At 42.3% G+C, this 13,272-nt stretch overlaps 2 protein-coding genes and 1 long non-coding RNA gene across 5 annotated transcripts in view; 2 read left to right on the forward strand and 1 right to left on the reverse strand.

Annotated features, from left to right (window-relative positions):
* The window catches only part of LOC140150697 (serine/threonine-protein phosphatase 4 catalytic subunit), a 48,522-nt gene extending 45,299 nt beyond the window's left edge, over positions 1–3,223 (reverse strand). The window contains exon 1 of one of the 2 annotated variants that reach the window (XM_072172784.1): positions 3,058–3,223. The gene's annotated coding sequence lies outside the window, so the exon portion shown is untranslated. Of the gene's footprint in view, positions 1–3,053 lie in introns of both variants that reach the window. The other variant, XM_072172792.1, reaches the window with a different exon arrangement.
* LOC140150724 (uncharacterized) overlaps positions 1–13,272 on the forward strand; it is a 410,742-nt gene that overhangs the window by 365,858 nt on the left and 31,612 nt on the right. The gene's annotated exons all lie outside the window — the stretch shown is intronic.
* LOC140150710 (flotillin-2-like) overlaps positions 6,394–13,272 on the forward strand; it is a 37,107-nt gene continuing 30,228 nt past the window's right edge. Inside the window, exon 1 of one of the 2 annotated variants that reach the window (XM_072172811.1) lies at positions 6,394–6,544. In XM_072172811.1, coding sequence (XP_072028912.1) covers positions 6,496–6,544 — 49 coding nt within the window. In that variant the 5' untranslated portion in view covers positions 6,394–6,495. The remainder of the gene's footprint in view (positions 6,545–13,272) is intronic. The other variant, XM_072172804.1, reaches the window with a different exon arrangement.

Genomic DNA, 13,272 nt, shown 5'->3' on the forward strand with positions numbered 1-13,272 from the left:
ATACATTCATAAAAACTTTTCTTTTGGTCAACATAGATATTTTGCCAGGGGGAGCTTACTTATTTGTGTCTTCTATACTATCCATCATATACCCCCCTGCATAACGATATTCAATATCCAAAGCAATATCATCACTACAATATGCCCCAAAATTGAACTCCCCACCCCACATAATCGCAAATTGACACGACAGCTTCATTCCAATTCAATTTATTTCATCCAAAACGGTCCTGTGATACACCTTCCCCAATCAAACACATTTCTCTTGCATTTGATCATCTTCTACTCTTCCCTAGAAAAAATCATTATGATACCAAATCCCGGGACCAAATCTAAACACCATGCCATGGAATTCACCATATCACGTCCAAGCTCACATTGGGCGCCCCATTCCTTTTTTAAAGGAATTTTTATTTAGCTACGGTACCGGTACTGGTAGCTAGTTCATCAATACATTCATTGTCTGAGTGTCTTACATGCTTATAAATGCATTATGCAAGTGTTCACAACACATCAGAAGCCAGCAGTATGAAAAACTAGGGTTCGCGTTAACTTGCAGAATGCACATGCTTTTTCATTTTCGCGAAAGAAATTTGCATTTTGAATTCTTGATGAAGCAAAGGGGTTTTGGGAGTAATCGTGACTTTCCATTCAGAGAGTTATTATTATCCATGCCAAATATCAATTGGTTCGGCATAAAAAAGTGGACCTGGTTCTTAGAGAGCAAACTGTGAACCTGGCCCACACTGTGTATAGGCTGCCATTAACACTGACAAGGGTTATGGTTCTGTATGACTTGACATTAGGCTAATGAAATGAAATGATTAGTTTCCCGTCACATTTTTTTCAGTGAAATATGAGGTCATGATTTCATTATTCATTATTTTGGAAAATTTCATTATTGTCAAAACTTTCATTTATATGGCTATTCTATATTGTTGATAAAAGACCAGCTCAAAACAGGTATTAATGCTAAGATCATCATTTGTACAGACATTTTGCAACAGATTGAGAAAAGATTTGAATTTGTTTTTATTAAAATGAAAAGAAATTGTCAATTTTTGTAATCACTAGAAACATGATGAGATTAATCCTTAAATTTTCATTATTTACCACATATCCTCTACCCCTACAACTAAGAAAAACTGCTGATTATGATCAACTGGGGATGTCGCACATTTTGAGAGTTTCAATTTTGATTATTTCCATCTCAATTTTCAGATAAAGTTTTGGTCAAATTGAAAAAGTTATGAGGGCGGGTGACGGGAAACTAATAATTTCATTTCAATAGCCTTACAGACACCCCTAGTGGGTTAAGACGGAGGGTATGGTGTGCGCTAGTTCTGTTTTAAATGGTGAAATTATCCTTGAGCTGGTTTTTGAATGTGTTAGGTTGTGTGTCAATCCGAGTAAATGCCCATATCGTTGCAGCATCAAAAATGATGGTTGCGTAAAACTTTCGCCTCCAGCATCCAATCGTGGAGCCCTATGTTTTGCAGATTTCCTTTTACATTTTAGAAGCATAGTACTGCTAATCATCCAGTGCGTATTATTTGTACTTGAGGAGTCCTATGCACAGCAAACACTTGACATTGCGCAGCTTGAGAATACGGTATAATAATATGAGGGTGGCGACATAACTAGTCTACTGTCTCTGTTATGCTGGTTTCATACTACCCTGTCAGCGGCATGGTGCACGCGCATTGCAGACAAACGGACACAATCAAGGCTTGTCATTGGTTGAAATGCCCTGCCGCTTGCCGCAGCGGCAGGAAAGTATGATGGGAGCTTTACTGCCGCAGAGATGCCAACCTTAACATCCAGAAAATGGGGAGGATTCAAACTAAAATAGGGAGGTTTTCAAAATTACATGCAACTTCAGTGACATAAAAATTGCCAGAAATAAGTAGGTTGCTAAATTCGGGTGCCAAATTGGACAAAAATGTTCACAAAAATAGGGAGCCTCTCTATTTAAATAGGGAGGGTTGACATCTCTGCAGCCGGTTGCTGTCGTGTCATGCGTGTTGGCAATGCTCTTACAGCCTTTTGCAAAGATCCTTTGTGTTTTTTATCCTGGCCTTGTATGCTCACATAAATTCATGCACTGCGACTGCATCATGCGCCTGATCGGCGAATGAGGTGCTGATGTGTTGATGAAGTGTTTCAATTCAAATAGCATGATGACTAGCCAATCAGATTCAGAACCCGACTTCATGTAACATGTTTACCAATCATGTTTACGCCTAGTCCTAGACCTTAAACATCATATTCCGAGGAGCGGAAAGACACCAAATTGGTGTTTTATGACCTTTGACATTCTTTTGTGGCAAGTGACATGGTCTTTCAATTCACGCCGAGTGTCCTTGAATGACAGGCATGAGTGACCAGGGACAGGCGGTTTGCGCGGAACTTTTTTTCCGCGCAATTGGCTATTTTTTTTCCTATGGGCAGGGATACATGATTTGCATTGAAAAAAGAGTTCCGCGCAATTTGCTATTTTTTTCCGCGCAAATCGCCTGTCCCTGGGCATGACTATGCTTCAGTGCAGTGGTCATGAAAGAATTCAAAAGATAACCTCTGCCCCAATAATCCTGAGCTATTGTCTGAAACTGCTCCTCGGAAGATGTATCATAAGAACTCAGTCTTCAAATGATAGTCATCGACCAATAGATAAATGACTGACTATATCATTGAAGACTGAGTTCCGCAGTCTACTTTACGCCATAAACTGAGCTGCGCCAAAACTTAAAGTTTTAAACGGTTTTTTTTCCAGAAAGCTGGTGTAGCTGTACAGTATTTATACTAGTCTTCACGGCTATTCACGCATGTTTCGAGCTAGCTGCATGCTGTGAAGGATGGCAAGCCCTGCGCGGCTGCTGCGGCGGTGTACAAATGTGTACCAACACATGAACAACACACGTATAGGCCTAAATACAGGATTAATAATAGTGATACCGGGATTATATATTTCCATCCCATCGTCGTAAATATCGTTTTGTTGGACTCCAACTTTAACTCATGTCAGAAATGTATAGATTATAACAGAAACTCACCTACCCAAGTCTCAAAATTTAGAATTGACTTCAATGAACGAAGAATTGAAATCCGTCTCTGTTTTGGTATATTTCTGGGTCGAAATTTCCACGATTTCCACACATGTATTTCTGACTCACGACACAGCAATCGACCGGCTCGACACAGATTCAGATCATTATGTAAGTTTTTCATAGAGCAGCTATTTATATTCTCACATTAAATGAATACAGAATAGCCGATACTCTCGATAGCTGCCTTTAACATTTAAACAACCCTCCGACGTTTGCAGCAATTATAGAGGGCGCTAAGAGACGTAAAAATGTTTTCAGGCGGTGCATGAGCCACTGTACTTCATTATGATTCTCCTCAAATTTTAAATTGAGGAGAATGAAGCGAATCTGACAGATTGGATCGCAAGCTCGCAACGGACAGGAATGTTTTGCATATTATTTGAATAATAATAATAATAGGCCTAATAATAATAATAATAATAATGTGAATTTATAATGCACACATGGTGCTCAAGGCGTGACTCAAAGATTACCTTTCTCTACACAAAAAAATGTACAAAGTATTAACCTTAGGCCTAAATGCCTTACACCAAAAAAAATAACATAGCCAGGCCTATATCGTCCGGACAAAATCGGCGAGGGAGGCCCTTATTATTTGTTATTATGCTATTTTTTACCATTCATTTCTGTGTAAAATTGCAATTGCAAAGTGTTTGTGAACACATAAACCGGCCGGGAGGCCCCTAATATTTTTACTATTTCCCCAAAGTAACCCCGGACCCTATAAAACCACAGCTTGAAGAAAACGTTTTGTAATGTGTTTAGGGGGCCTATAAATGATAATCAAAGAAGAAAAATAACAGAAATATTTGAAATCTCCAAAAATCGGTGAGGGCGGGGACGATAAATAGGCCCAGGCCTGTGTAATTTATTTTACTTGGCCTAATACGTTTATATGGCCTACGTTAAGTTATTTTACTTGGCATCATGCAGCTATTGTTAACTTCTGTATATATATACACAAGATTTTCTGCTCTATAGTGAGATTATACTTATTCTTTTTAGTGTGTCTGCATTTTTAACCCGATATAAGTTTCGGTAACGGGGACCATACATTTTGTGTGAGAAAGGAAACCACAAAATCTTGTCCAAAGTCCCGTGCAAATTCAATGCTAATTTTACCTCACCGAACCGGCCTGGGTTTGCCGCAGTTGGAAGACGGGTGTCGCGAAACTGTTGTGAGGTACGAATTTAGTACTTTCTGTCAATCAAGCTTGATCTATAGACGAGTAGGGGGGGCCTACTCTTTATGCCAGCCTTTAATTTTTTTTTTTTTTGTTTTTTTTTTTTTCAATGTTTATTAGATTTTTATTATGAGAAAAACAATTATCAACAAATTACAATTGGTCATACCTCCATTGTAATAGCTTATGTTCTGATTTATTTGATTTTTGGTAAATAAAACTGAAACTGAAAAAAAACCTGAAACTGTTGCTCAAACTCGTTCTGTTGGTATCACCGGCCCTCTTCCGGCTGGCTTAGGTCGTACCGGTACCTTTCTGGCAGAACCCATGTCTGTTTCTGTCCATGGTGTTTCTTCTAACCCTACTCCTATTCTGTCTGGTGTTCCCCATGGCTCCGTCCTGGGGCCTTATACTCTTTCTTATTTACATTAATGATCTTTGTTTGTCTATACATTTTGTCTAAACAGTTCTCTGGTACTTTATGCCGATGACACCACCCTCATCAGCAACGACAGTGTCATCACCAGCTTTCAACTTCAAGCTGACATTGACACCATCCACCACTGGTTCTCTGAAAACCACCTCACTGCCAATGCTATAGCAAGACTATAATAGGCTCGTGGTTATTTCCACCAAGAAAGACCCCTTTCCCAACATGAGTCTTTATGAATAACCAGGTGATTGAAAGAGTTTCATCTGTCAAATTCCTTGGTATTCATGTTTCTGACAACTTATCTTGGAATGCTCATGTCGATAGTCTCTAAGAAAGCCAGAAAAACCATAGTTTACATTCATAGAGCATTCAGTTGTGCCTCACCGAGTACCGACTATCCGGCGTTTGCTATGATTCTCTACGTAGCCCTTGTCCAGCCAATTCTGGAACATGGCAGCATCACCTTCAATCCATTAAATGTCACTTTAACCAACAGGCTTGAGTCCACTCAGATATTTACCTGTGGAGTCATTCTCTAATCCTGGAATCTCTCTTATGCAGACCTTCTCTGTAAATGCAATCTCCCAAGCCTGTCTAAGCATCGTGACATTGCTGCCCTTAGCCATCTTTTAAAGATCCTCAACCACCTCTGCTTTTCTCCCAATTCAAGCCTCACCCCAAGACCACTCTTCACTATCTCAATAGCTTCTCTCCTGATACACCTTTTGGAAGGCTCACACTCTGCCAAAGGTCTTTTTACCCATATGTGCCCACCTTGTGGAACTACCTGCCTGAGGATGTTGTCAAATGCACCTCCATACATCTGCTGTTTGTCTCCACCTTTTGATTTTCTTCCATTTGTTTAGTCTCCTTTTATTTCTCCATTCCACCTGTCCCCGATCCTTGTCCTAAAATGTATTATTATTATCATTTTTTTTAATGTTTTTGTTTTGATGTAATGGGCATCCTTTTAATTTAGAGTTTTCACTATTGCGCTTGTCCAGACTTTCTAGCCTATTGTTATAAATAAAAAGGGGAATATGAATATAAAGGAGAATGTGAAAATTTTATTTGATAAACCATGGGGGAACCTGAATTTTTTGGTAATTTTTGAAATCTTTGAAACAATGATCCTCCATTCCCCGCTCCTTATAACTTTTAAATTACTGCATTTAAAAATGAATAAGATAAGCAAAGTTGCATTATTTATAGTCAACAATGGCGATTTATGGCGCCGGACCCTTGTTATCTTCTACCTCGGTAACTTTATATGTTTTGCAGATGGTGCAAACTATTCTTTTTCTGATTCAATAGGTTTCAGAAGTTGTGCGGAGTAATTCTGTGGGTTATACTTAATTATATTTTTGGGTTTTCAGCTCGCTTCGTTTCAGACTATTTTGTGTTCCCGAAAAGATATACAGTGGTGAGTGGTCCCTGTGCAGCTGTTGAATGTTGTGGCCCTTGCCCCTGAATCCCATCAGCCTAAGCTATATTGTAGGCATGGTATAGAGCATGTCCCATCCAGCCTGGTTTACAGGCCTTTGGTCCCTAAGGTCCCAGCATATCCATTCAGGTCCCATCAGGGGTCCCATTGCCGAAACCGTAATAGCCCCCTCTATCGACACCCTGACCCTGTCCTATATTTTTACGTGACGTCACGAGAGTCATCGGCCATCTTTTTCAGCTCTGTTGTGGCTGCACTGTAGCATTTCGGCAAATTTCTGACACCAAATTATAGCGTTTTTTGTCTTTTTGCAGTGCAGTAGCAATCATGGGGAACTGCCACACAGTCGGGCCCAACGAGGCCATGGTTGTTTCAGGTAATTATTTCATTCCTTTGTATGAAAAATCGTAAAAAACACCAGCCGTGCGTACACACCCATCTCCCTAGATGGATGTAAACAAACGCACGTACCGGGTACGTACAGTGCATGAGTAATGGGCGCATGATTGATCAATTTAAAATAATTATGCAAGCACAAAATGAGCACGATGAGTTGATTTTTCATTTCCAGTACTTCTTTTTACAGGCTACTGCTGTTTATTTTAGTTCAAAGATCATGAATCTAAAACTAGTAGTACTATAATGTAAAGCAATAAATTTAGTAAATATGATTGATGTAATTATAAATTTCAAAAAATAGATTTTGGATTTTGGTTCTGGTTCTGGTTTCGTACAGTTAACACCCCAAGCCAAGTGGGGAAAAGTGAACCGGTAATTTAATTTTTCTTCCATACTTTTTAATGTTATTTTATTGTCATGATTGTTAAACTTTTCTTGAGCCATGTTGTAACATTTTCATGAAACAAACTATAGATTTGTATATTCTTCATTTCCACAAAATGTTATAGTTTTCACCCGTCTGCGTTTTGGTTTATTCTTGTAATAAATCTTGCATTTTGTCAGAAATGCAGCATTTTTTAGGGTATCTGTTCTTAGGCCAAGTAAAATAACATGTATATCGTCCCCATCCTAACCAATTTTTGGTGATTTTCAAATATATTTGCTATATTTCTTACTTGCTTCTAAACTTTGTTTCTAAAATTGTTGTAAGGTCGATTCCGAGTTTACCGTCCCCCGCCAGCGTCACTTTTTTAAAACCAAAAATACCCACATCAAATTTTCAAAAATGCAGAAATGAATATTAAATTTGTAATAAGTGAACATAAGGGCCTCCCTAACCTCATAGGTGGTACATGTTATTCATTTTACTTGGCCTTTCATAGAGTTCATCAAAGTACATACATTGGTGAGAAAAAGTTACAATAATGGCTTTAAATTCACGATCAGATCTAAGGCTAATGAAAGTCAAGTTTCCCATTACCTGACCGGGTCCTGAAAATGGCTGATAAAATAAAGCTGAATTTATACTGATCACTTTTGCAGAAAAGCTATTCTCACACATGTTCGGTGTTTACTTCTGTTTTCAGAGCGTCAAGCCGATGAATCGATACAAATCGCTGAGTCAAAAACGATGTCGCTTTTGCAAGTTCAATCGATACAAATCGCTCAATCGATACAAATCGCTGAGTCAAAAACGATGTCGCTTTTGCAAGTTCCCTTCTGAGTAAATGTCGCTTGACATGTGAATGCATCAACCAATCGTTTCCAACCAATTTGATCTATTATTTTGGTAATTTTAATTAGAAAATAAAAATTTACCTTTCTCGATTATTATAAGTTAAATGCAAAAGTAACGAGTGATGCATCGCAAAATTTGGCGATTGCCCATCGATTTCCCAAATGCGGTGCATTGCTCAACGATCGAGTATAAAGTCAGCTTAATAGACCTTTTCATCCTGAGTAATTCTGATAAAACACGAAGCATGAAATTATTTCCCCTATCGCATGTGCAGAAAAGTACCTCTTCAGCATCATGTACAGTTCCAATGTGCAGCCCTTCATTTTTAAGGAGCTCTATAGCTCCGGAGCTCCTCAGAGAGCTCCTGACAACATTTCAGGAGTGCTATTTATCAAGCTCCTGGTTTCTTGAAAATATCACGTTTTAAATGCTGGACATTGTAAATTGAGCTCCTTGTTGAGCTCCATAATAAAGTTGGGAGAGTGATTAATAATAGAGCTCCACCAGTTTATAGAAATGAAGGTCTGAATGTGTAACAGGCATCATAACTAGTTAACTACAATTAAGGGACGAGAGAGGTACTTTTGCCAAGGATACTCAATGTGCAATCAAGCATGTGGTGGTAGCGTTGTGTAAGAGACTGACTGGAAGAGGTGATGCAAAACGGTCTGTAAAAAAACAAAACAACGGACATTTGTCCATCTCCTTCCATTTTTCCATTTTCCAATTTTACTGTCAGCCTTTGGGTCAAGAGAAAGGAAGTGATTAATCCAATGAAGCAATCTCGACTGCCACTGATGTTGTTGCTACATGTAATTAATCTGGCTAGAATTGTGGAAAGCAAAACCATACTTTTTGAGATATTGCAAATCAAAGGATGTTAAGTCAGGATGAGACGTGTGTTTTAGGGAATATTGATTTTACAATTGTGTAAAAATATGAATTTTGAACAACATTGAAGGTGTATTCCTCAGCAAATGTTACAATACGGCTTTAACACAGAATTTGTATTTAAAAATTGACGACAATTAAGTGACTGAAGGAGTTATCGTTCCCCGCATACAGTAATCATTGTGTCGTTAGATGGATTTTTCAATCAAGCTGCACACTGCATGAAACGCTGGCATAAATTGCCCTCGCTACAATGTCAGGCTTAAAGGCATTCCTACAATGCACTATGATTGGGAAATTTGATCAATACAGGGTGAGTCAAAAAAAGTGCAATAGAGAAAAGAATCCATTTTATTAAAGAACCGAGTTGAACCTTTAAAGTTTGAAAACGTGTTATATATGATATATATTCATCAGCAACTTTGTGTGAAGAAATAAAGGAATTAGCATTTACCGTTTTGTTTTTATGACACATTTTATAGCGATACCCAATTTTAATGTTTGTCCAAGAGACATCTAAAATATGAATGTCAGCGCACTCTGTGTAAGGTAGATTTGGAACAACTGCCATTTTCTTAACCTCATTGGCATTGAAATTCAATGGAGCACCCAAAGTGTTATTGTCCTTGGTCTTTTTTAAGGAAAAGAAACACTATTTGTTGTTATTTTCATTTTACCTTTACTTTAAAGATGTTTATTCTCAATGAAAAACGTACAAATTTGTAGGCGGGTTTTTTCAAATGTCAAAATTAAATGCGCGCAAATTGAAGTAGAGTGAATTACAAAATATCCAGTAAGTTGGACATATTGGGGATTAAAAAACTGAAGTTGGAGTCGAGTGAGGTATGAAGGACTTTAAGTAATGTTAGAAAGTTTGAACGGAAAAAAATAAATTAAAATAACGCAAAAATCAACCTTTTTTAAGTTGATGTCAGTTTCAGAGCTAATGCCTTTACCGTGCATTGTGTGCTCTCATTCAAAATACATGGTATCTTGTGGACAAATAACGAAATTGGGTATCGCAGCAAAAGGACTTATCAAAATTAAACGGTAGTCACGATTCACTTCATATTTGCACAGAAGGTGACTTTTGAGTGTGGCATTTATAGAATTTTTCAATAATGGGACAGTTTGACATGGTTCTTGCATAAATAGCGAGACTCAGTACACCGGTCGATCTTACCGTTCCGATGTTGATTAAGATACTTCTTGCATCGATCCCGAGATGCGGAAAAAAACCAATAGTCATTTTGTCCCACATAAATGAATAAATAACAAAAACCCCGATCCCGAGTGGACTCACCCATTCGGTGACGTCACCACGATAATCACCCTTATCCTCCTTGGTTTCTAGATGAGATAGGCGTGTGGATTTTTCTTTACCAACGCTAAGTATCATTACGAACCAAAGGGCCGAGATATACAGTTTGTTTGTTACACTGAGGTAAAAACCAACCAGTATAGTCGCTAGGGAGATAGTTTTGACGACATTTTTCGCTAGAAAAGTGACAAAAACGATCCAAAAACTTAGCTTGTATGTGTGTTTCCGTTCATATACGGGACACACGTTTTCAAAATGGCCGCCCTTAGGACGCCATTTTATATTTTGTTCTCACGTAAAACAACTATAACAGACTAGTAAGTTACAATAGATGTTTGTACAGTACTGTGTATACATGTATGGTGAGTGATTATCGCTATGTTTATGGTGTGCTCTATCGTTATATCTTTCAGTACGCGTCTGATGCCGCCGAGTTACTGCTAAGAGTTCGGTGGGTTTCCGAAGGGACCAGCCTGCCAAATCTTCCCCAAAAGGTTTTCAGTTTTTCATCCCTTTGTCTATATATTTTTATATCATACCACTACATCAGCGTCAGCCACTGTGCGTGTGGGTCTGTTTATTGGGCTTGAGCTTGTGTTCGGGGGTAGTGCTGTACGCTCCCGATTACTACAATGTCTAGGCCTTGTCAATCATGCCCTTCCCTTGTACCAGAGTGGGACCCGCATCCACTCTGCTACTCCCACAGGGATTGCTCTAAATCAAATAAGTGTGCTTCCTTTTGCATAGGCTTATCGGACATCCACTTCGAGGATTTAGAAAGTAGCGCTCGTTTAGGTCTTCGACACAGACAGAAGAAGACTAAGAAACAGAGGCCTACAGGTAAGATTGATATGGTAGGTACTAGCGAGGCCGGCAAGGGCCACGCTAAGGTAACCTCTGGGGCTCCGGTCCCGGGCAAGCAGGCGGACCCTCCGGGGACTGCTAGCGAGCCCGAAGGCCTAGCAGCCAGCGAAAGCACTGACTTAACGTCTAAGCTAGTAGCAGGCAGCAGGGCGGTACTTGCCCTAACAGGCGAGTACCAGTCTACCAGTGAGATCTCTAGCGAGCTTCTTGCAGGTGGACACCCGTCTATTGCTGGCGAGCAGCGGGTCTAGCACCGCGAAGTAGCCGGCGACGGACAGTATGCCAGGGGTACCCCGGGCTTGCCTGGGTTGAATCCTAGCATACAGCGTGCAGCGGACTTGCCTCGGCCGGTCTGTAGCACGCAGCGTGCCAGTGGAACCCGGGCTTGCCTGGGTTGATCCCGCACGCAGCACGCCTTCGTTCCCCGCAAGGGTCGAATGAAAACGTGGATGGGTTTAGCAGAGACGATACCGGGGCTAACGCTTCAGGTGTAGTCTTAGCAGAACCAACTGGGGTTGTCACACGGCAGCGTTCCATGGTGGGACCGCCGAGTGATTCCCTGGGCCTTGGAATGGCTGCCGGCTGTCCTCCGGGACTGGCTAGCGGCTATACGGGGTTGGGCTCGCAGTCTCTCACGGGACAGCGACCCAAGTGCAAACAGTGGCAGCTACCGAGTCGAGCTACGGCTTGACTTCAGTGGTAGCCACTATGCACGCGCCCATAGCTGCCGTGAGTGGTCCGCCACACACAGCGACCTTGGGCAAGGCTCAAGAGGTTAGGGTAGGTAGTTTGAACAGCCTGGCTGATCAACAACCCACTTATGTCCTCGAGAGCCAGCAGAGCGTGGGTGATCCATTACAGTCAATGGGTCAATTACCCTCTTATGATCGATCACTATCTATTCAGCGGAGCATGGCTCCATTGATTGATACTGCCTATTCAGGTAGCGAGGTGACTGATCGGTATACAGCTCAGCTACCCGTGATACTAGGCAAGCTCCTTTTAGCCAAGGGACAGCCAGTATAGCGGGTACCCATACACACGGCTTGATCCTCTAGCGGGGAGCGCTGTGAGGCATGGGTACAGTGTGCGCAGCCGGAGCCCTACCGGGCACCTACGCTACAACCACGCAGGTACCGCAGTACTCGTCCTGGTTACCACAGTCTCTGTGGCAACAGGGGGAGGCGGTACTGGTACTACCGTTCCATGGGGTTTCCCTGGTGGCGGATCCTTTCAGGGTCAGCTACCAACAGGGTAGGCCCCGCGGTATCCGCCGCAGGGTGGTTTCTTCCACGGTGTTCCACCGTGGCAAGTGCCGCCTAGCGTTGGGCAGGCAGTACCACCAGTTGTTACCAACCAGGCGGCGAGTGGCTAACCCTGATACAGCTCAGGGTAGGCCGCACACTGCTATGGCTAGGCGACAGCAGCGAGAGCGTCGCGGATCCCGGGTGCTATAGCTAGCATCTCGGGGTCTAGCGGGAGTACTCCCTCTTCTGCTGGTGTTCAGTTGGCTAGCCACACGGTGGCGACACCTCCCTGTCCACCTTCAGATGCCCGTCGTCAGATCTCTTCCTCATCAGAGAGTGAGTCAGAGTCTGAAGGCGAGGAAAGGAGTCGGAAGATGAAACCAGTAGCGACTCACAGTCTGATGAGACTGTGCAGCTAGCTTCAGGTATCCTTCCCCGCTTCCCGTGAGGAACTCGCTAGCAATGGTCTGCCTGCGGACACCGCTGAGGTGATGAGCCGTGTGGCCCAAGGTTTGGGCCTGGCTTTCTCTCAGGAGGAGTCCGTTCAGGAGGACCAGGGCATCTTTTCAGTAGGATGCCCAGCTAGGCGTCCACACAAGGGTCGCCTGCACTTGCATTCCCGGGCGGACCTCAAGGGTAGGTTTCAGAGGGCTGTCAGGCTCGCTGGAGCTTCGACGCCGCGTGCTTGCACGCTTCCACTGCGTGTTTCGCAGGAGGACTACGAAACCTACCTCAGGGTCCCTGACATGGATCCAGAGCGTTGCCAGCGCCTGCCGCTAGCGGCCAAGCGCGCACGGGTCGTTCTCCCCCAGTGGGAGGAGGAGCTAAAGCTCATCGATAAGCGAGCACGCCGCTTATCAGAGTCTCTAGCGTCGCTGCCACGCTTGCCGAGCACCTCGGTAGGAAGGTAGCGAACGACCACGGGCAACGTCGGAACTCTTCCGCATGAGGTTAATCTGTTAGCGGTGCTAACAGCTAACCTCAACGAGAGTTCTATGGGCCTAGCCCATAGGATGTCATCTCGCCGCCGGGAGAATGCCTGTCTGTCCCTCCAGTCAACTTACGGTCCCTTGCTCCGCAGGTCGCCCAGACGATCTTCGAGGTGATGTACCACCCCTCGATAGATTTGTTCGCATCTCATC

This window comes from Amphiura filiformis, chromosome 1 (assembly GCF_039555335.1).
Source record: "Amphiura filiformis chromosome 1, Afil_fr2py, whole genome shotgun sequence".
Taxonomy (NCBI): Eukaryota; Metazoa; Echinodermata; class Ophiuroidea; order Amphilepidida; family Amphiuridae; genus Amphiura; species Amphiura filiformis.